General features: G+C 41.2%; 2 protein-coding genes across 4 annotated transcripts; one reads left to right on the top strand and one right to left on the bottom strand.

Annotated features, from left to right (window-relative positions):
- Nucleotides 1–210: 210 nt before the first annotated feature.
- RB195_007392 (uncharacterized protein) lies at nucleotides 211–5052 on the top strand (the record flags this gene model as incomplete). Of its 2 annotated transcripts, XM_064180990.1 has the most annotated exons (8): nucleotides 211–320; nucleotides 519–661; nucleotides 735–790; nucleotides 1868–1948; nucleotides 2142–2242; nucleotides 2900–2968; nucleotides 3368–3480; nucleotides 4925–5052. In XM_064180990.1, 8 exons carry the CDS (start codon nucleotides 211–213, stop codon nucleotides 5050–5052), a joined length of 801 nt encoding a protein of 266 aa, XP_064037817.1. The 2 variants fall into 2 exon arrangements, with proteins under 2 accessions (XP_064037817.1, XP_013295135.1); XM_013439681.2 differs by lacking the exons at nucleotides 2900–2968; nucleotides 3368–3480; nucleotides 4925–5052 and having other exon boundaries at nucleotides 2142–2246.
- Nucleotides 5053–6351: 1299 nt separating this feature from the next.
- On the bottom strand, nucleotides 6352–19317 carry RB195_007391 (uncharacterized protein; the record flags this gene model as incomplete). Of its 2 annotated transcripts, none has more annotated exons than XM_064180989.1 (11): nucleotides 6352–6424; nucleotides 6518–6618; nucleotides 6678–6770; nucleotides 8076–8153; nucleotides 8209–8313; nucleotides 8379–8514; nucleotides 13298–13360; nucleotides 13866–13957; nucleotides 15175–15292; nucleotides 19023–19150; nucleotides 19237–19317. In XM_064180989.1, the coding sequence occupies 11 exons, from the start codon at nucleotides 19315–19317 to the stop codon at nucleotides 6352–6354; spliced, it is 1068 nt and encodes a 355-aa protein (XP_064037815.1). The 2 variants fall into 2 exon arrangements, with proteins under 2 accessions (XP_064037815.1, XP_064037816.1); XM_064180988.1 differs by having other exon boundaries at nucleotides 8379–8508.
- Between the last annotated feature and the right edge of the window lie 3116 nt (nucleotides 19318–22433).

The raw sequence follows: 22433 nt of genomic DNA, 5'->3' as shown, positions 1-22433 counted from the left end.
CCTCCCCAACTACCTTTTTTATCCCAATATGACACCTCAAGGGTTGTTTTTTTTTTATAATCGCTGGTTTTTGCTTCAGTTTCTCTTTCTCCTTTATGTCTTTATTTATATGAATGAATTTGCAATTTCGTTACTAAACAGTTAATATCCTCGCGTTTAATCGGTTGATGAGTTCCTGTTACTAAATAGGTGGTTATTCTACGTTGAACCATGGAGTCACCTGCGTGGATGTTCACAAAAGCTTTGTCACATCGTCAGAAGGTGTGTCGTCTTTATAAAAAAGCACTACGTGAGGTGGACAACTGGTATGGTGGTGATAAGTGAGTTTTTGTCTGTTTTATTATACATCATTATATTATTATAATATTATATATTATTATTACATTATTATATTGTACAAATGACAGGGCGTAATCAGCATGAGCTGATGACTCACACTTATTAGGAATTCCTCCTTCAAGGGAAATAATTACAATTATTTATAGTGTTCGATTCTTTGTATAGGTCAAGTATTTTAGCTTGGAGGTCCGTTACCAAAAGGTGATTATGCGTGCACGATTTGAAGCTAATAGAGATGAGAAGGACACTCGTAAGAGTCAGTATTTGCTCGCTGATGGCTGCCGACAACTGTGGGAAAAGCGTCATTTTAAACCATTCAGATGTATGTGTTTAGTCTTTGAATTATATGTTCATCTCTCTTGGTCCTTTAGTTTTGATGAATTGAATTCTTGCAGACCCTCTCGACCCTGGAGGCAGCAGTTACGATCGAGAGCGGGAATCACCCGACGTGGTGCGTTTTCTTGCTCAGTTACTGTTTTTTTTTCAATGTTCGCGCCCATTTCACCTATCTATGATTTATGTATTATGCAGTATAAATGATGATATTACTTCAGAAGAAGACAGCAAATTTTCACACTGTTGTTCCGTTTGGTTTTGAATCTACCAATTTTGTTCTTCCAACTTTTCTTCTATAGGGGACAAAATCTTGGAAATTTCGTGGATTTCGATCACATGACTTTCTAATAAATACATGCATAATTTTTCTATCACTTCTTTACTCACCTCATCAAGGTATCCAAATTATGGTTAGCGTAAACCTGCCCGACAGAAGAGGGGGGCAATTCCGTCCATTCCTTCCTAATTACTATAAAAAACGGCCCGGAAGATACGGCTTCGAGCGCTCGGCGCACTATTTTCTACAAGGGGTTCGATTGGAGCGCGCCAGCCTGTGCACGCGCCGCATATTCCGGACTGTTTTTACGACAATTAGGAAGAAATTGACGGAATCACCCCCCCCCCCCCTCTCCTTAATCTACAATACCGTATACGAATACTCCACCTGAAATCCGTACCACTTTAGATTCGTGTTGCCTTTAATGTTGCCTGTGTTATAGTTTGAAATGTGTAGTAAATCTGCATATAGGTTGCTCAGTTACATGTAAAAACTTGACAAAAACAGTGATGTGAAGTGCTACGCATTTCAGTCATCAATTCCTGCTGAGTTCAATGTGTTTTCCTCGGATGAAAATTTCAAATTCAGGAGATTTTCGAAAAATTTCTACATGAGTTAGACTGGTGCAGGGTTTGTTTCCTAACTATAGGAAACTTCTTATTTTGAAAATTTTTACGCACAAATGTAGAGCCGTATTCAGTTTCCTGCACTATATTCTAACGTTCAGTTTTCTGTACTACGCCGTGAACTTCAAAGATACAGAGCTTTAGTAAGGGCTTCAAACAACGATGGTGCTGTAGATCCTTCTCTAAGCCATCCGGGCAAGGATACCCACTACAAATTTAGTTCCATCTACAGTGCCACCACTTTCATTCATTATTCATTTTGTCTAAAATGTTAGTTCATTATGTTTAGATCCTGGATTCCGATCAGTGGACGTTGGCTGAACGAGAGCAGTTCCCCTACTACTTCAACAAACGCGAACAGAGGAAAAAAGTAATTTACATTTACTAGTATGCAAACATTTGTCTTCTCTGTTTATGTGTAAGATGAAACACACTTACTATATATCCCGTGTCTTGAAACGTTGCAAAAATGATTTAGTTTTTATTCAAACGAGACAGTGCAATATTGAGTGTAGATTTTCTTCCTATGGATTTCATTTGAAAGTAAATCGAGCTTATTATAGGAACTGCTTAGTCACTGGTCCAAAATCGAAAAGGCATGGGATGACGAAATCGCCTCAATTCAAACAGTTCTACCGAAAGAAAAGCCCACGACGAAGGCAATGTAGATGTTAAAGTTGAAATTTTTGTATCGTAGAGTATTCATCTGTGAAAGTGCGAAGGAGAACTGATATTCTTCAAATTATTTCTTAGATAAATAGATTTAGCACTAATGTTTAACATGACACCATCGTACTGCAGCTGAATTTTCAGATTTCTGGAGATTCTATTTCCCTTGCTCTTATCCTTACAATATTTCCCTTGTCTTGAAGTGTTGCAGAAAGCGTTTTAGAAGATCCAATCCTCTGGAAAATGTGATTTTCTTCTTTACTGTTGTCTTCAATAATGTTCCTAGTCTTCTTTTCTTATCTCAATCAGAGAAACTACGGGAGAGGGTGAGTGCAGTGTCACACATGAAGATTTAAAAGGACGAAACTCAGGATTTTGGAGAAACATGTAGAATGGTTGAGAATGATGAAATGTACTGCTCCTTTCGTAAAGGAATGTAGGTTCGAAATCCTGAGAGCTTTGACGGGTCGTTTTCTTACACAAAATGGAGGTTAACACTTTCTTTGGGTTTATTGAAGCTAACGTTGAGGTACGGTAGCTTCTAAATAGCAATACCTGCAAGATCAAAAAGAATGCTGTTGCTGCTGTACTGTGATTCATGCTGTCTGTCAAATGGTTTACCATGCTGCTGGAATAATTGGGAAAATTAAAGGAAATGCGATGGCTGCATTAGAGCCCCAAAAACCTACAACTTGTCACTCAGTCAGGATGAAACATTTTGGTAGTGTAGCGGACGAAACAGTAAAGTAAGCGTTAGAATATCCATTTTATTAAAGGTCATACAAATCGCCACCATTGATTAATATCCATAAGGTTATAGTGCACAGCAAGCTGTTCCACTGTCGTAATTTAGTCTGTTTCTTTTCTATTTTTGGGCAGTTTTAGTCGATTCAAAAAGGTTGTGATACTGTAAACGTTCACTATGAAGCAAATCTCACGTTTTTTTTTCTGCACAGGAACCGAAAACCCTTGATCGCAGCTGTATAACAATTAAATACTCACAGAGACTTGCTACCTTCACAGCGTGAGTTCGGGATGAATGTGGGTTGAATTGGATTCTCAGGTGGTGCTTTCGTAGTATTGATGGACTTTGCGATGAAATAAAGTGTAAAGTGTTTAGCGTTGATCAATCCGCTTGGGATGACCACATTCACTTCAATTCAGAATCGTTTGAGGTTGACGAACGTGTTACCGGCCAATACAAGGACTTGCAGGGGCTGGCTGATGTGTCAAGTCAGTGTTTTATCCTCCTAGATATGTCTGGTAGAGGGCGGAGCCTCTTACCGAGTGCGCTACACCCGGCCAGCATTCTATAAATTCCTAAAATGTATAACTATTCGAAGGATTGTAACCAGAAGCAAGCAGTGGCTTCGTAGCCTCCCAAGCAGATTTTTTTGGTCTCATATATGCGTACATTGCGTCTACATGATGACCAGTGCCATAACTTTCTTGAGTTAATCGACTTGATCGATAGGGTGGTCTCCTTGGAGATGTGTTACATGAGCATAGCTCTGCCTAAATTTTCCGATCTTCAGCGTTCTTCGGAACTAACACAGAATCAATATATTTTTTGCCATTAATTCTCCTACAAACCCTCATCATTTATCATTCTTGCTCAGTCACAGACCAGAGATCTGACCCAGTCGGTGGTTCAGCGCTGATCTCGGTCCTATACAAATTCAGGAGCTGATGGCGCTTAGTGGTTCACCAGGGTGTTCAGGTGATCCTTCTAGTTTGGTAAGGTTCCCTTGCCAACAGCGAATTCAGACGTTATTAGTCTTGAGGACTGAAAACATTGTTAAACAGTTACAACAGTAAAGCGTAGACTCCATTATCCTCGTGTGCCTTTCCAAACCCCTTACTTCTGGGCGTCCGGGTTGTTGTGGGTGGCAGAAACAGAATTTTGTTTGTATCTTGTTTCCGCAGATGCAAAAGCGGACCTCTTTCTTGGCATTAGAATGTTCTTGCAATGTCCTAGTTATACTTTGTAAGGGAATCTGGATCATGAAACTTCTTCGTCGCCTGTATTCCAACATTTACAGACACATGTTGACGGAATTCTGTTCAGCAGTCTTCATTTATCAGATTTGCCATTTCTACTTTCGGTCGAGCAGGAACTCTTTAGTTTCTAGCGCATTGGATTGCTGTTTAAAGGCGTCACCTCACGAATCTGAGGTGGTACGGATTTCAGGTGGAATATTCGTATACGGGATAGTAGAATATAGGGAAGGGGGTGATCCCGTCCATTCCTTCATAAAGCCGTAAAAAACCGCCAGGAAGATGCGGCGCCGCACAGGGCTGGCGCGCTCCAGTCGAACTCCTTGTAGAAAATAGTGCGCCAGAATGCCCGAAGCCGTATTTTCCGGGCCGTTTTTTTACGGCAATTAGGAAGAAATGGACAGAATCACCCTCTTCCCCATAATCTACGACTCCGTGCATGAATACTCCACCGGAAATCCGTACCACCTCAGATTCGTGGGGTGACGCCTTTAAGTACTTCCTTTGCAGTCGCGTCGATTCCGTCGACAATGAGCTGGATAGATATATTAGACATCAACACACTGAACTCATGTAGACATCCATATTGTTGTATTCAACGCTTCCATAGGTTCGCTTCCGACACTTACGATTTAATGCATCTTCTAGCAATCCGGTGGCTTTAGAAGGACATATCTAGACGATATTGAGCCAAATCCTTCAATCATATCGCCTTGGTCGTCGTTCCTCACAGCGATCACGCAGGCTTCTACCTTCGTCTCATCACCATCACGTCAGCAAATGGCGAGGTCTACGATCTACCTATGACGATCCGGTCTCTGATGCGTGCTACCTATGTAGCAAAGTGCAGCAAACGGTACACAGAAATATCTTAGAAGTCTAGACAGGGCGGGTTTTTGGAGTACACTCGACAGTGTCTGGCAGTTGAGCGTGACAAAACGAATAGTTGTTGACAAAGACATGTTTCCTTCAAGTAGTTGACCTTTCAAGTTATGGGCATTGACGATATGCTGAACAACAGCACCTTGTTGCAATAAACGTAAACTGATTGTCTCTCGGCGCTTCGGTGAAGCGTAGCGGCTAGGAGCGTAGTGAAGCACTTGCTGGTACCACCCATCGCCGCAGTTTGCGACGGCCCACCTCGGTTCCAACTGCTGCCTCCACTGCGCCGTTTCGAGCGCGTACGCAAATGCACCGCAACTACACTCGCGATTCATGTCGTTTTGACCCGACTATGGCTGATGCGTTCGCGGGGAGGTAGGAATCAGAGCCCTACACGCAGCAACGATTGGGGCAAATAGGTACCTATCCTGGAATATCTAGATACCTTTTAAGCACCGCGACTCGCGATAACTTATAAGGAAATTCTCGGATTTCAAGCTTCTTAAGTTTGAAATCTCAGATTTCCTGCAATTTCGAAAAATACGGAGGATTGTTCTGAACAAGGTTCTCTTATTACTTGGAGATTTTCTTCCAAAGAACGAGTCTGTTTTACCTACCTTCAGAATTTGAGGGAAGGAGGTTGGAGGGGAACAGTGACTTGCAATTCTCGGTAAACACAGAGATTTCATGTTGCCCCAACCATGCTGGGCCAGTTCAATAACGAAGCTAACAATAGGTTTTGTTAGTTGGCGAACATTTTTCTGCTTAGTAACATCATACAATCTTTATTGGATTCAGAACAAATATTAGAAATGAAAAAAAAAACAACAACTAAACGTATTTCTACCCATATATTAAGTGATTCAATAAGAGCGAGGTAAAAAAAAATTTCCTCTCGGCACTAAGGCAAATAATATACAAACTGATAGTGAACGAAAGATTCCTTGAAGTGAAATCACCTGTTCCTTGTCTATAAATAAAGCTAGGTAAGAATAATACTTGGACAAGACGTCGTCTCAATCTGATATCTGACGATCTAGTGCCTGCCTGGGATGGTGGGATGCATTGAGAAACGTGTCAGGATGGAAGGATGCGGAACTGTTGAGCGCTCGAAGCGAAAATCGTGAGAGTGTTGATGTGAGAGATGTTTTGGTCCATTTCGGTGAAGTTTCCGACGACCAGCGTTTCTCCAGCGTTCTGCGATTTTGGCGGGTGCTATTTCTTCTAATGCGGTAAAAGAGTAGTGGAAAATTCTGGAGGTAGTGTATGAACGTGACCTCCATCATGCCCGTGATCCCTAGAACGAGCAAGTTGGTAACTCCTTTAGTTTCACCACGAGGATATCCAGACTATGAGTGGAAAAGAGATGAAAGAACTGTGCTAAACTCACCCAAAAGCAATTTGCAAAGCAGCAATTACGGCAAACCCGATAAAAATCGCCAACAACTGTTTGAGGCTGTTGTGTTCGTTGTCTTTTTCTTGTGCTAGCACCTGAATTTGTACTAATAGAACATATTTAAGAAATTTCGAGTGTAAAAGTAAGTGCTCACCTCCAGAAATGTGACGTATATGAATGTGCCTGCTGCGAGTGACTCCAAAATTAAAACAGCGCCGTCTTTATGCAATGGGCTGATATTGGAGAGCTTAAAAGACAACAACTCTCAGTAAATCATTTCTTTTTGTTTATTGTCTCACTGCACTTCCATTTCATAGTGTTATTTATCTAAAGTGGATCGTCCAGGTAAAGGCGAGACGATCCTTCCTTTCCATTTTAGCCTCTATCCTTTTTCTTAGTGACATTTTAGGTGTGTGCAACGCGAAGGTCGCTCTAACAGAGCGACAATTTTTGAGTTAGAAAAAAGAACACAAAAACACAGGCAAAAGAAAACACACACACACACACAAAACAAGCACAACGATGATACTTCGCAGTGGTTAAACTGTTACAAAATATCTAATTGTGGTTTTTCAACTTTTTGGTCCAGGTCTAGTTTCTTTCGTTCGCAAAAATTTCGATGCATGGGGGTTCAAAACCTCAACACCTCATTGTCGTCTTTGTGCAATATGTGTCCTGTTCTCGTTTTTTTTTCCTTTCTTTAAAGGCAGCACACCACGAATCTGAGGTGGTACGGATTTCAGGTGGAGTATCCGTACACGGGATCGTAGATTATGGAGACCGGGGTGGTTCCGCTCATCTCTCCCTGAATCACTGCAAGCAGCCGGCCCCTGAATGCTGTTTTGTACGATGCCTTCTATTGCAGCGCGCCACCCTTGCACGCGTAGCGTCCCTTACTGCCTATCGGGGCAGTCCGAATTGATTTTCGACGAATCGCAGGGCGGAGGCGGCGCAAGGGGTGGAGCGTTGCAACACATGGCGCCGTACAAAACAGCATTCTGGAGGCGGCTGCTTGCAGTGATGCAGGAAGGGATGAGCGGAACTACCCCGTGTCCATAATCTACGACCCCGTATACGGATACTCCACCTGAAATCCGCACTACCTCAGATTCGTGGTATGCTGCCTTCAAGGAGGAACAAAACGCGACGCCAACCAATTCTTCAAGGGTTCCGCTTCGGAAGCAGCCATCTACGCAACCGCATCGAACTTCAGATCGCTTTGATCCAACTATATCGTAACGTATGCCCACTGATTTTAACTTGTATTGGAATGATGTGTGAAGAAGCGAGATTTCTAGATCTTTGGTGATCAGAAGTATTAAAAAATTTTTATTCCCTTTTTATTCTCCACTATTCTTTGACTTCCGTTAGCATTCAAGATGCCTTTCCAAAAATATTATTTCTTCTTCTTCTGGACTTCAATGTGATATCAAGAGTGCCGGAAAGTGATTTTATTAACGCATAGAATTTTACATTGAATCCGATTGAAAATCATCTTTATTTTGTAGTTGCTTAATTGCATTTTGTATACGAAAAAAAGAGATAATTTTACCTGAAGAAGGGTGCCGAGTCCGGAACCCAACGGGGTCATTAACGCGTACACGAGAATCGTTGCTACAACGGCTTTTATCTGAAAAAAGAAGAATAGTCCATAATATGTGCTTAACTGTCTTCCAGAATCTTACCTTATTGCTATTCCCTTTCGATATTTGTAATCCTACGGAAAATGCCTCTACACCTTTGTGTAAAATGAGTGAAACAAATAAGGTTACGATTCGGGCGGTAGTATTCTGTAAAATTCCACGGATTCTTTTTTTTTTCGGAGAGTAAAATACAAGGATACAATGTAGTATACCTGTACACCGAGAGCGAATCCTTCCAGGATTGAATGGAATGACATCGCTACAGCGAACGTGAGCGATTTCAGTAACGATCCTTCAGAGGATTCGGCAACCGCATAATTAGCCGTCTCCTCCATCACCAGGCTGAATCTGCACTTAGGAGTTATACAAGCACTGTTCTTCGGTTCGGATGAACTCAGGGACTAACTACTTCTATGTCGGACATCCCTTCGCTTTTTAATCCCTACCTATTGCCGTAGAACCTTACCAAATCGCTGCGATCAGAAATATATAAGGTTTAATAGGAGTTTAGAGAGGTGGGGTGGGGGTGGGGGAAGGGAGGGGAGGAACTTTGAAAAAATAATTGTAGCTCAAGTGTAAAGTGTCCTGTATTGATCCACTTGGGATGCGCCAGCGCGTTCACTTCAATTCACAATTATTTGAGTTTTACCAACGTGTGTCTAACCTATACAGTACCAGACAGAGTGTCTGGCATAGTAGGGTCAAAACGACATGAAACACGGTGCAATTGCGTAAGCGGCTGCGCTTGAAGCGGTGCGGTCAGGATAGATTGGGGAACTATGCTAGCATCTCTGGTTGGTCCCACCTCGATCCCAACCGTTATCTCCATCGCGCCGTTTGGAGCGCAGCCGCTTACGCAACTGCACCGTGATCCATGTCATTTTGACGTTACTATACCAATTTACCAAGGCAGAGGGATCAAAGGCTTGATTGTCACGAAGTGTGTGATACAATACGTGATTACGTACAGTCCGTTTAAAACGTGCTATCACATGTCGACGCGAAGCGTCTTCGGTGAAGCCGTGCACACAACTGTTTCTACAGTATGCTTGGAACTCTCCGGACAACTTTCTCTCTTGCTTTTATTTTGTTACTTTCTCATATTTAATAGTATTTCGTAAAGAGGCTTACGTATCCTAAAATACATCACCCCACGAATATGGGGTGGTACGGGTTTCAGTTGGCTTATGCCTATACGGGATGCGGCGTGTGCACGAAGCTGGCGCGCTCCAATCGAACTCGTTGCAGAGAATAGCGCACCCCGGAACGCTCGAAGCTGCATCTTACCGGCCGTTGTTTACAGCGATTAGGAAAAAAATGAGCGAGATCCCTCTCGTTTCTGCAATCTAGGATACCATATAGTCTTTGACCATCGGAAATCCATATCACGTCAGATTCCTGGGGTGATTCCTTTAACAAGTTTCTTTTCCGTTAGTTTTGTGTTTTCAATGTCTTTGTCCAATTTTTTTTTGTTGTGTAAATTGCATGATTGGCGCTTGCTGTAATCGGAAGATGGTAAAATCCCGAAATCCATCCAAGATGAAGGCTAATCATGCTTAGTTACACAAAGAATGAAGCCGAAATCCAATCCCTGCAAAACGAAATCTTTGAGGAGATCCTCCTGCGGGGTCACGAAAAACATCTGAATCAGCAAAAGAGTGCGTTCTTTGTATTTTTACGACTACGAAAGATGAATAACGTGCGCAAAAGAAAAGGCAGAAAATAAATTTTTACAAGCTAAGATCGTAGAGGAGCCCTAAAAGTGAAATAAACGATAAAACTAGGAAAGGATTCCACTCAGATTGTGTAATCCAACTTGTGAATTATTGCAAAGTCTGCAAGAATCCAAAGCTCCGTAGCACAGCGATTCGGATTGCTCTGTTAGTGGCGCTGAATTAGGTTGCAGCAAAATTTCGTGTTGTTTCGCATGGATTTGCTTCAACTGCTTCTTTTCTGTTGTTATCCTTGTAAACCATTCCCGGTCGTCCTACGCGTTGTTTCCCTCCTCAGGACATCGATCCCCTTTCTGAAAAAGTTCAAGGCGAATCCGTATTGTCCTTCACCCTCAACCGAACCCTCTCAATCACTTTGTACAGCGTTCACTTGCTGTTTTCTTTTATTTGCATTGGTAAAACAAGTATGAGCGCATTCGAGAGTTTTACTCATCACATACCAAAAAAATTTTACCTTCGCAAAGAACTAGTTATGGATACTGTTTACATAAGACGAAACCTCAAGAAGCACTCTTTTACGAATAGGTGTAGATTCATAACAAAAAAAAATCTTCTGCATCAAGAAAATGTACGGAGATAATTACCATAGAATCCACTTTCCGAGAAACGTGATTTCTGAGCGTCGGATTTAATCTCGTTTTGCGAATAAAGTTCCAAAATCCACACAGAAAAATCTTCGAGGATCAGAACTCGTACCTCTTTTGGATTTAGAACGACTACCAACTAAACCCATTGATTTTTAAAGACGAGAAAATCTTGAAAAATTTGCACGTTTGCGAAAAACCTTTGCAAACAGTTATGGAACTCCTTTATAGAGTTGGGTCAAAACAACTCGAACCCGGATGCAGCTGCGTAAGCTGCAGCTCGCACCCGCTAGCTTCGATGTGGATCGAACAGTTCCGGGCTCATCTGAGTTAGAAAATTGAAAAATGTTTAACAAAAGGAATTCCACGAGATGCTTGTCGATTGCATCATTAGTTTTAATTTTAGATAAAAATGATAAAAAGTCACTGGCGTATCAATCCACTTGGGATGCGCCAACGCGTTTTACTGGAATTCGTAATCGTTGAGGTTTTTTGGAACGCGTGTTGGCCTATACAATGAATTGCGGGGCCAGCCGATGATCAAGTCAGTGTTTTTATCCTCACAGACAAGTCTGGCACCAATTCATAGACCCCAGAGGGATGAAAGGCTTGGTGAGCACTAGGGCGGTTTCGAACCATTGACCCATGTGGCTACAACGGACCTCCAACCGACTGCGCCACACCCGCCCCATTTTTATTTTTAAATAGTGATAGGATATTAAAGAGATAAAGGATGAAACTGTTGACGTCAATAAATCCATTCCAGGTGCGGCCCGACGTGTTTAATTGAAAATCTTAGATGTTCATGAACGCATATGTAAATTATCTACTTTTTTCCCAAAGCAGTTTAGTACCAATTTATAGATCGCGATTCAAAGCGATTGCAAGCTTGGTTGGACTAGAGCAGTTTCGAAGTAGATGACCATTCTATCGCTGTGGAACCTCCATTTATTATTGATTTACACCTGTCCGCTGAAGATAGATGGAGAAGGAGAAAAAAATATAGCAGGGTAAAACGAAATGAAATTCGATGCACCGCAAGCGACTGCGCTCAAAGGGGCACGGTGGAGCGCAGCGGTTAGGATCGAGGTGGAACCTTTGCGAGCACCATCTTTGGCTGCAGTTCCCGATGGTCCCACCTTGATTCTATCCGCTTTCTCCACCGCTGCTCGTTTTGAGCGCAGCCGCTTACGCTGTACCGTGCTTTATGTCGTTTTTTGCAGACTATATCGACATTGGGGCGGGTGTGGTGTAGCGGTTAGAGGTTTAGCTTCCTGCACGATCGAACGGAGGTTCGAATCCGCCCTAGTGCTCACCAAGCCTTTCATCCCGGGTCGATAAATTGGTACCAGACTTGTCTGGGAGGATAAAAACACTGACTTGACCCGTCGGCTGGCCCCCGCAAGTCATTGCTAGGGCCAGTTACACGTTCGTAAACCTCAAACGATTCTGAATTGAAGTGAACGTGAGGGCGCATCCCAAGCGGATTGATTAACGCCAGACAGTTTATCCTTTTATCCTTTATATCGACATTCAATGGTTACGTTTCAAGGGCTGCAATCGCTCCTGGATAAGCTTAACTGATCAAGTACCGTTGCTGGAAATAGAGGTTCTTATTTCCTCCTTTTAGTTCCAGGTTTATGTTTGACTTCTGTCCTCATCAAGTTTTGGCTGTGATGCATTGGATTCTGATCAGCCGAGTAAGTAAATGAAATGAAGGAAAACTAGAAATATTATGGTAAAAAAAAAGAATTTGAAAGTGAAGAAACCCCCTCCAGATCCCGAAAACAAATAAAATCCGAACACACCGAAAGAGAAAGCCAGGTGTTACGAAAGGTTTGAAGAGGGTTTTGTTGAACCATTGTTAGCAAAGGAATATCCGACAAGCTATTTTGAACTACTAACACAATATTTCAACTGAAAAATCCCCTTGATTACATTTCGAATTCTGCCGCACTGGTAAGTTGAAATAAACAATGGACGAGTTCGTTTTTTTTTTACTTTTTCGATGAGCTTTGAACGAGCCAAAAATTCTGTAGGAACGTTCCAGCACATCCACAATATTTCCATGATTTTTGAAGGCATTGCTGGTGTTTCAAGAATACCAAGAATGCAAGAATGAGAACAGGTTGCGGGTTTTTTTTTCTGGAAATTGTTGCAAATATGTATGAATTGTTAGTCTCACTGAATGCGTCATTTTTTGGCACTTATTTGCAAAATGGGTAGAAAAGAAGACACAAAATGCTTTAGGACTGAAAATGAGCCACGAAATGTGGATCCAAAAGAGAAACATTGCATGCCTATCATCAGTTACATTTCCTTTTGCTTGTGATAAAAACAGCATCACTAAATTTGTAGATTACGGTAGTAATTTCGTTGAAGATCTGCTTTCAACACAAAATATAGTCGATTCGAAACGATATGAAGCACGGACAATTGCGCAAGCAGCTGCGCTCGAAGCGTTGCGGTGGAGCGCAGCGGTTGGAATCAAGGTGGGTCCATGGTGAACTGCAGAGATGGGTGGCGAGGATCCTTACACGATCCGAACCGATACGCTTCACCGCGCCGCTTCGTACGCAGTCGCTTACGCAACTGTCCGTGTTTCACGTCGTTCTGAGCCAACTAAACGAATTTGTTTACGTATCAAATTCATTTAGAAAAAAAAAACATGGAAAGGAAATTGCGACTGTGCAAGCATGTCAGTTTTTTTTACAGTACTTTTTGGCTCGTTCTACATTAAGAGAATAACAGGAAGAAGAAGAAAAAGAAGAACTCATGCTATAAATGATACTGCAGTGCAAAAATGATCCACACCTGTGCGTTTGCATGGTGTTTCGTAGGTCCTCGTTGTCCTTTATACCGAGCAGTGCTTGAGTACTGAAAGCGATAGCACGTGCAAAGTGTTAGATAGCAGTAAGAAGCTGTTAGCGTGTTTTTTTTAGGATAAGAGAGGTTTAGTTGCTGATTGGTACGATGTACGATGCTACAGATTGTTGTTAGCAAAGTAGTAGATAAAAAAAGAAGAAGGCAGTGAAAGAAAGATTGACTTGTTAGAAAAGATCATGCCACACACATTTGTTTATAGTCAGCGTGTAAGTATGTCTAGCGGAGGCAGAATGTGCGTTGCGGCAAGCGCGACGCGTCAGCGCGGCTGAACACGTTCGGCAGCGACTATACATAGCGAATACTGTATATCAGTGAATGCAATGGTTAAGATGAGTGTTCCGGTATAATCCTCAATCCTTTTTCACTTCTTTCTCCGGCTTCCGGAAAGAAAACGATGAACTAAGATAAAAGTTAGGAAGTATGAGAAACATGCAGAAGAGAAGCAGAAGCGTTGGCAGAAATTTTCGTTCTTGTCATAAAACGTAAACCAGCCTACTTTCTCAGATTAAGTGTGTCCTTTTGAGACAGAGCCGGTGGTGCCGCTTTTTCGATTTGATCATGATTGTGATCGTGTTTCATTGAGAATACCTGCAAATTGCTGATTTTTTTTTTGAGTTAGAAGACTTACACTGCAAAATTCTTTGAGAAAAAATCCCATACAATTTGAAATTTTGAATTTGAATTGAAAAACACCACAAGAAAATTCACTTGCTGACTTTTGTGTTTTGTGTCGAATGGTAAAAAAAAGTCGAATGAGTTCTACTATTTTAAGCAACATCCCGAATATTCTGTCCTAAGAAGAAACATTGTAGTTAACGTTCACGGGATTTAGCAGTAGCAGGATTGCGGGGTTGTGCAGCTTGAAAAATTTAGGATAAGTTCAGTTATGCAGCTTAAAAAATTTAGAGATTTATCTTTGCGTAAATCTAAATTGAATTTTTATCGGGTCTAAACGGTCGCACGAAAACACTTGAAATTACAGTACGCACATGAACTTCTGCGGCTGAAACGTGATCTCATATCCGTTACAGAATTAATCCTGAGATGACGATGACATTTTGCATGCCTTCAGTTCCTTGAAATCATTGTTCGGTGGAAGCATTGTGATTTATTCCACCAACTCTCTGTCCTAAGTTGGAATGAATCAGGAAAAGGGAATTATCTAAATTACTGAAGTTTCCCACACTTGCTTCTCTGAACTGGCTGAAAAAGTGAAGGAAAGTTCTGGAATATACGTCTTCATGGTTTATATGCACATAGAGAAAGGATCATTTCTATAAAAGTTTCAAAAAAAAATCCCAATTTCAGCACATTATCCATATCATTATCTTATTTGCGAATTTTCTTAACTATAGTAACGTGACAAAAACACCGTTGCCGGCTTGAGTTCGAAAATTCGTCGCAAACTGTTCGAATTCTTGATAGGGTGCAAAATTAAATTTTGAAAATACCATTCAAGAACGAATGGGAGTCGCTGGTTTTAAAGACACTTCCAGAATTTAGTTTTTAAAAATGCATGGACTGAAAACAGGTAATGTTCCCCCAAACCTTCGTTAATAACCTCTACACCTCAATCTTGCTATTGGAAAACTCGCGAATGTATTTTCGTGGAAGGAAGAGTTTGTATTATTTGCACTAATTCTTTGAAATTAGATAAAATGATGAATATGTCCGTACTCAGGAGGTTATTTAGAACATTATGGTACCCCGGATCATACGTGGGTTCAAAATTTAATATGTCTTCAAAAATTGACGAAATTGTTAAATTGAAAATTAATTTCTAAAAAAAAATCATTGGTACATACCTTCATGCAGATCTCCTCGATCAAATACACAAGAAAGAATCCAATACATGTGCAAAATTGAGGTAAAGGGAACTGGAAATCGGTCCCAGATAACAGTTTGAAATCTTCGTAGTTCTCGCTGAAACGGTGAACACCAGGTGACGAGTGTAAATCGTGTAAACGTTCTGTCGTGCAGTGACTGCACGTGAAAAACCGTCACTGACGAAACCGACAGAACGTCACCGACTGTGTGTTTTTTTTCATTGGCCCCTAGGAAAACACTGAAGGTGATTGTGCTGCTTGACGCCCGCCGTTTTTCGATTGATTCCCCTTATTTGATCGAATCGAACGGTCGCAGTAATCGGCTCACTAATTCCCTGGCGCTCGATGGTGAACAATGCATTGCATAACTTGACTAGGCGTGACTCTTTTTCTTTGTTTGTCAGAAATTTCGATAAGAAGAGACCTCGATTCTGATTACAATTATTTCTCTTCCATCTAATGGTTTTTGTTCGCCCGTCACGTCGTAAAATATTGATAATGTTAGATGCTGAGGAAATAACAACAGAACTAATCGTTAAGTTACGTCTAGCATCTAAAATCTAAAAGAGGAAGTTCGTATTCGTGTTTATTGACGTATGCGGAAGAGTACTCGACTATACAAACACAGGATTTCACACTTATTTGCTGTTCGTGCGCAAAAATCCAGAGGTACAGCGTGCAGAAGTTTTTAAATTTCCGGTAAGAAACTTCTGGAACACTTCAAATGTTCTCGTGTCCTGGAACCTCGGCATCTTCTGCTTATGTTTTCTATCCGCGTGCGTACAAGGTCCTTAGATGAAATCTTTATTTGTCTGACGTTTCGGATAGTTTTCCTTCCTTGGTGACCCAAACGCAGCAATACTCATTCGCTGGTACACTGAGCAGTGACAAGTAGGTGCTACCAGGTGCCGCACACACGGTGGAACTCTATGTATGGTAGGGTCAAAACGACATGAAGCATGTACGCAATTGCGTACGCGGCTTCTCTCCAGATGCTTCGGTTGAGCGCTTAGCGGCTAGGAGCTTGGCGAAATCGTTGCTGGCACTACCCGTCGCTACAGTTTGCGACGGTCTCACCTCGGTTCCAACTGCTGCCTCCACCACGCCGTGACGAGCGCCTACGCAAATGCACCGCAACTACACTCGTGATTCATGTCGTTTCTACTCGACTATAAGACTAATTTCTATTACTGTAACATGCAAAGTAATAGAAATTAGTCTTATAGAAATTAATAAAAAAAAAGGTCAGATTTCTTCACGAATTCCTTCAAAGAAAATTTTGATGCTCTTCGTGTCCCACGCGAAAGGAGGAACCACAGGGCTACTCTGGCACGCGATCGGGACAAATGGAAGAATTACTGGCGTCCGCTCGACCAGTTCGAAGAAGATCAACGAGAGTCAAGGTGATCAAGGTGATAAGACTAATTTCAACGTATATGGCTTTCGTTTTCATCACGAAAACGACATGAGTTTGAACAATTATGGAAATCCTGACCCAGAGTAGTGTGGCACAACTTAACAACTTCGTGTACAGCATCATGAAGAGTCAAAACGACATCTTACTACGCGGTGATTCCTGGAATTTCGGACATTTAGATAGCTCCACAATGTTCGACCCAAGTATTATCGACTTGTCAAGACAGAAGATCGTCACAGCTAGACAGTCACGCCACTTTCTCAACCTCTGTCTGCAGCACCCTCAAAACGTAGGATTGTAGTAACCACATCTATTTAGGACTCTTGAGACAGCGAAAAAGCCGAAACGTCAGGCTAACTTAGGTCCCATCTAAAAACCTCGTAAGCACACGAGCAGAAAACTTCTAGAACATGGGGTTTATTTCAACAGCTTCTAGTCATTAACCATTTTTTACCATGCTGTCTTGTGTTACCATTCTATTTTAACTACTTTATTCCCCCGTCTTCTTTGTATCTCCCGTCGACAGAGTCTCTGTCACGGAAACAGCAGCTGTCGGATGCGGATTAGAACTTTTTGGAACAGGAAGCAGATATCGAGGATAGTCCGGTGGCAGGATAAACAGAGGAAGAGAAGAGCTCAGGAACTCACATGACTGTGGCCCATTTGCAACATCCTCCGAAAAAGAATGCTACTATTCAGTCATCATGTAAACAGAGCTCTCTTCACAAACTACTACTATGTTTGATCTGTTTCCACAAAAATCAGCGGCGTCCTTCTTTATTTTTGAGATTAAATGAAGCATCAGAGGATTTTATTACTGGCAACTAGTTTATGTTACACTTTGCAACATTTCATTTGCAAACTGTCCATTCTCGCACATTTAGTTTTCAATCACTGACGTATCCTCTATCGATATCGATACATGTTGCCAACGTCCAGGCAATTTCTGGACTCCCTTCTTGTAGAAGTCCAGGGACTTGCGACCAGAGAATGACTGAAGGTCCGTTTTGAAGTCATCCTCAGCGAAGGAGAGACGTCCTTTCAAGTCAGAGAGTTGACCAGTCAGAGATCGGATCAAATAGTAGTCGGATGGGATAGTATTCGGATTGTGTGGCGGATGAATGAAGAATGGTTCAGTTGAGACAGTGCAACTTCATCGGACCCAACTTGGCGACATGTGGGCGCGTGCTTCGTGGTAAAAGAATAGTTTTCTCTGTATCCCTCTGAGCTTAACAGCCACCACGTTCAGTCGCTTGCAGTACTTCCCAGCATTGATAGAAGACCCATGTGGGAGAAGCTCCCAAAGAACGACTCCCTCGACATTTCGCCAAGAACACAACAATATCTCCAAGCCCTCTCTTCTTGAAACCTCGGCATTTGATAGTGTATTTATGTTTTCTTGTTATGCCAACGAGGTTTAGGTGAAACTTTTTTTATTGGCCTGACGTTTCGACAAACTCGTCTTTTTCAAAGGCCTGAAAATGGTTCGAGCTTTTGATTCCATGCATATCCCATCAAACTCTTCCTCTCTCCTCGCCAACCCTCGCCAACCCTCGACTTCAAACAATGTCGAGGGTTGGCGAGTAGAGAGGAGTTTGATGGGATATGCATGGTATCAGAGACCTCGAACCATTTTCAGGCCTTTGAAAAAGACGAGTTTGTCGAAACGTCAGGCCAATAAAAAACTTTCACCTAAACCTCGTTGTTCACTTAACAATGTCGAGGGTTGGCGAGGAGAGAGGAAGAGTTTGATGGGATATGCATGGTATCAGAGACCTCGAACCATTTTCAGGCCTTTGAAAAAGACGAGTTTGTCAGGCCAATAAAAAAATTTTCACCTAAACCTCGTTGGCATAACAAGAAAACATAAATGCAACAATATCTTCCTAAACTCCGATCGGGGGTGAGACTCCCCTCCCTTCATGAGATAGAGGAAGCGCACCGCCAGGAGTAGCTATCAAAGGGGAGCGTTAGTGATAGAGTGTTGAGCAGTCAGGACAGATTAATAATCTATAGTATTGGGCTAATAAGTCAACTAAATAACCTCCTACAGGCAAATCTCTAAAGTGTAACAGAAACTGCTGCCAGCCCAATGGATAAACTGCCGTATTACGTTTAGTATTCGAGAAGAAGAAACCTTCAACATTGTCGAAAAAAAACCCCTGTGTTTAGTTTTCTCACAAACGACTTAAGAAAAACTCTCCGAAAATATTTGTTCGCCAATCGTGCTAGAGCTTAGAGTAAATGCAAAAAACGACGTGTAATTTATGGATCAGTGACCGGTTTTGCAGCGCCGCGTCAAACATCGCGCGGCGCCACCTCTCCCCGCAGTCAGCAATCGCCTATGGTGAGCCGTGCACGTATTGTTACGTAAAATTGAAGACATCGAGAACACAAAAAAAAAACTCACTTGATATGTGGAATTATATCCAGAAAACAGGTTCCCATAAATACTCCACCGGAAAAACATGACAATAGTGACAACCATTTCCCATGTTTCTTATTATCGCCATGTTTTTTGTCGAGAATTCGCAAAAGCTGAACAGTGAAGTGGATTTGATGACAAGAAATTGTAGATTTCTTTTTTTTTGATTTTTTCGAAATTCTACGCGGTTAGCACATACCTTTAACGGGATGAATCCAGCGACGGCGGTTGTCAGAAACATGACGATCGCTAGCGTCACTTGTAGAGCAGCTGAGCTCATTTTTTTGTTTTGCGTTGGCGATTTCTTACGACTCTTTCAGGATTGCAAGTGTAGTGATTTATAATGTAACTGTTTAGTAGTGAACTCCACTTCTACCGGTTCTTCTTCGCTTCTGTTTTGACAATTCCGAATATACTCTGCAACAAATTCTTTTATAACTTCCAAATTCGACCTTATTTGAATCTTAGCATCGTAGAGTTTGATTATGTACTACTTTTAATGCACTTTTAACTTTTACTTTTAACGTGACTCAAACGACTGGTGGTCCGCTAACATCACGATTTTGTGGCTATGGTGGTCTGTCTTGTCTTGTGGGATGAAGAGGCGTTTAATGGAGTAAATTACACGAATCTTTGATTTTCAAGGCTCTGAAGAAGGCGACAACGCCGAAACGTCGAAGGCTAGAATAAAAATCAATAACAAAAAAAAATCTTGGGTCTGCTGAAAAAGTAGTACACAATCAAACTCTTTTGTAACGCTTTCAAAATGAAGATTTAAAGCCTCGGAATGAAATTTTAGAGAATACATCCATAAGAGGGCGGGAAACATTGCAAAAGGAAATCGTAGAGGTGCCTTGCAAGCTCCGTGCGGAAGAAGTGACACGAAATGTCAGTGGACAATTGATAAGGAGGAAATGACCATCCAAAGTACTAAAATATGATCTTTGACTTTAGGAAGCTGGTGGCGTTTTAAAAATTTCATTGATAAACTTCCCTATTATTCTAATAATCTATTATTAATTATAGTTTTGTATTTATTATACTTATTTATATTTAATTTCATAATTATAGTCCTTGTATAGTTGTTATAGATAATTTATTACTAATTAATATATTATTAATTATAGATTTGCATTTATTTATTATAGTTATTATACTTATTTATATTTTATTTTATAATTGCAGTTTTTTGTATAGTTATTATAGATAATTTATTATTAATTATAGTTTTAATCTAAACTACAGATGATTGCACTCGAAAAAAAGTCCAATTATTTGATTTTTAAAAGTTTGCTTCTTAGCTGGACTTGTATTCGATAGAGAGAACTTGGGAATATTTCTACGAAAAAAAATGGAAATGGAAAAAATGGAAGATGGAAAAAAAATGAAAAATGGGAAAATCTCGAAGAAAGAACTTGCTTTTATCTATCTAAACTTATTTTTTTTTATAGAATATCACCGAATTGAATTGTTATATATGTAAAATTTGATCAATTTCGACTTCACAGGACAGGAAATAGAGAAATAGAAAGAAATAGAAGAAATAGAAATAGATAGAGAAATATATAATCATTGGAGGGAAAAAAACAAGTACGATTGACAGAAGTGAGTGTTTTTCCATGGCAGATCCACACCACTGTTTTAAAGGCTCCTTTTGGCCTTTTGGAAAATGGGCGTTTCAGAAACAATTGCTTGAGAACGTGTATCTGTGTTGGAAAGTGTATCAGCAAATTACTTACAAAAAAACTGAAACCGAGAAGAGAAATTATGACGTCACCACTTACTTGGACATTCTACAAGTTACATTTCTGGAAAGAAAATCGTTCAAGTATGATATTCGCGGAATATTCTATTGTTAAAAGGGGACGGGAAGAGAGATGATTAGGGACAAGAATCCAGAAAGAGGAGGATTAGATTTAGTACCGAATACAAGTACTATATGAGTCAGAGTTAAACTATTGCGGCCGTGCGTGCTCGATCGTCCACCCATACCGGATCATCCTCAACTATCTATTTTGCGTAAGAATCGATTGACCGATCGATCGACATAGCTTACCACACAGTTTTCTGGATGTGCTTGAACTGTTTTAGTTGGAAAAAAACTATCGAGAAAACTGTGACAATTATCGTGGACTTGAATGAAACGATTCGAATCCTCAACGAAGATCCTCATGTGCGATTTTCAGAGCATAACAAGAAAACATAAATACACTTCCAAATGCCGAGGTTTCAAGAAGAGAGGATTTGGAGATTTTCAGAGAGTTTACGGAGGTGAAGTGAAAAGAAATCAGCTATCATTGTCCAAGAAAGAAAAAAGAAGACAGATAGAGTCCACAAAAAAGTGCATAACAGAGGAATAGTACCATAGGGAAGGAAATGGGAAATATGGTGGACGATTGGCGACCACACTATCGCATATACAGGTCACAAACATGCGTCTGATGCCAATCGCTGAACTTATACAAGTTGTGCTTTGATAACGGGTACGACACGCTGTCTGTGCATTTTATCTGCTGATGCAATTTTCTACTTCGACTTTAACTCCATTGGAGGAAATATGAGGCTAACTGACAACTATTTAAAGGCATCACCCCACGAATCTGAGGTGGTACGGATTTCAGGTGGAGTATTCATATACGAGGTCGTAGATTATGGAGAATGAGCTGATTAAGCCCATTTCTTCCTAATTGCCGTAAAAAACGGCCCGGAAGATGCGGCGCCGCACAAGGCTGGCGCGCTCCAGTCGAACTCCTTGCAGAAAATAGTGAGCCGGAACGCTCGAAGCCGTGTCTTCCGGGCCGTTTTCTACGACAATTAGGAAGAAATGGACGGAATCACCCCCTCTCCATAATCCAGGATCCCGTATACGAATACTCCGCCTGAAATCCGTACCATCTCAGATTCGTGGGGTGATGCCTTTAAGTGTAAAGTGTAAGGCTGAAGTAGAATCTATGAATCGTAATATGTATACGATAATATATAAATAATTAAGTGGAAAGTTTCTGAAGATCAGCAATCCACTTCGGACCCGCCCCCGCGTTCACTTCGATTCAGAATCGTTTTAGGTCTACGAACGTGTAACTGACCCATACAATGACTTGCAGTGGCTAGCCAATGGGTCAAGTCAGTGTTTTCACCCTCACAGACAAGTGTGGTACCAATTTATCCGGAGGAATGAAAACCTTGGTTGACACTAGGGCGGATTCGAACCTCCCATTGATCATACAGCCACAGCCGAACCTCTCACCCACTGCGCTACATCCGCTCATATAAACAATATCATAATATACATCATAATTTATCATAAAATAATATGTAGCGTATGAACTGACAACTCCATGTCCACAATCGTTCAGGATCTAATTTAGCTTCACGATATGTACAAAAACCTCGTTG

This window comes from Necator americanus, chromosome I (genome assembly GCF_031761385.1).
Source record: "Necator americanus strain Aroian chromosome I, whole genome shotgun sequence".
NCBI classification, from domain to species: Eukaryota; Metazoa; Nematoda; class Chromadorea; order Rhabditida; family Ancylostomatidae; genus Necator; species Necator americanus.
The sequence above is the reverse complement of the archived record's forward strand: the minus strand, read 5'-3'. Positions and strand labels throughout refer to the sequence as shown.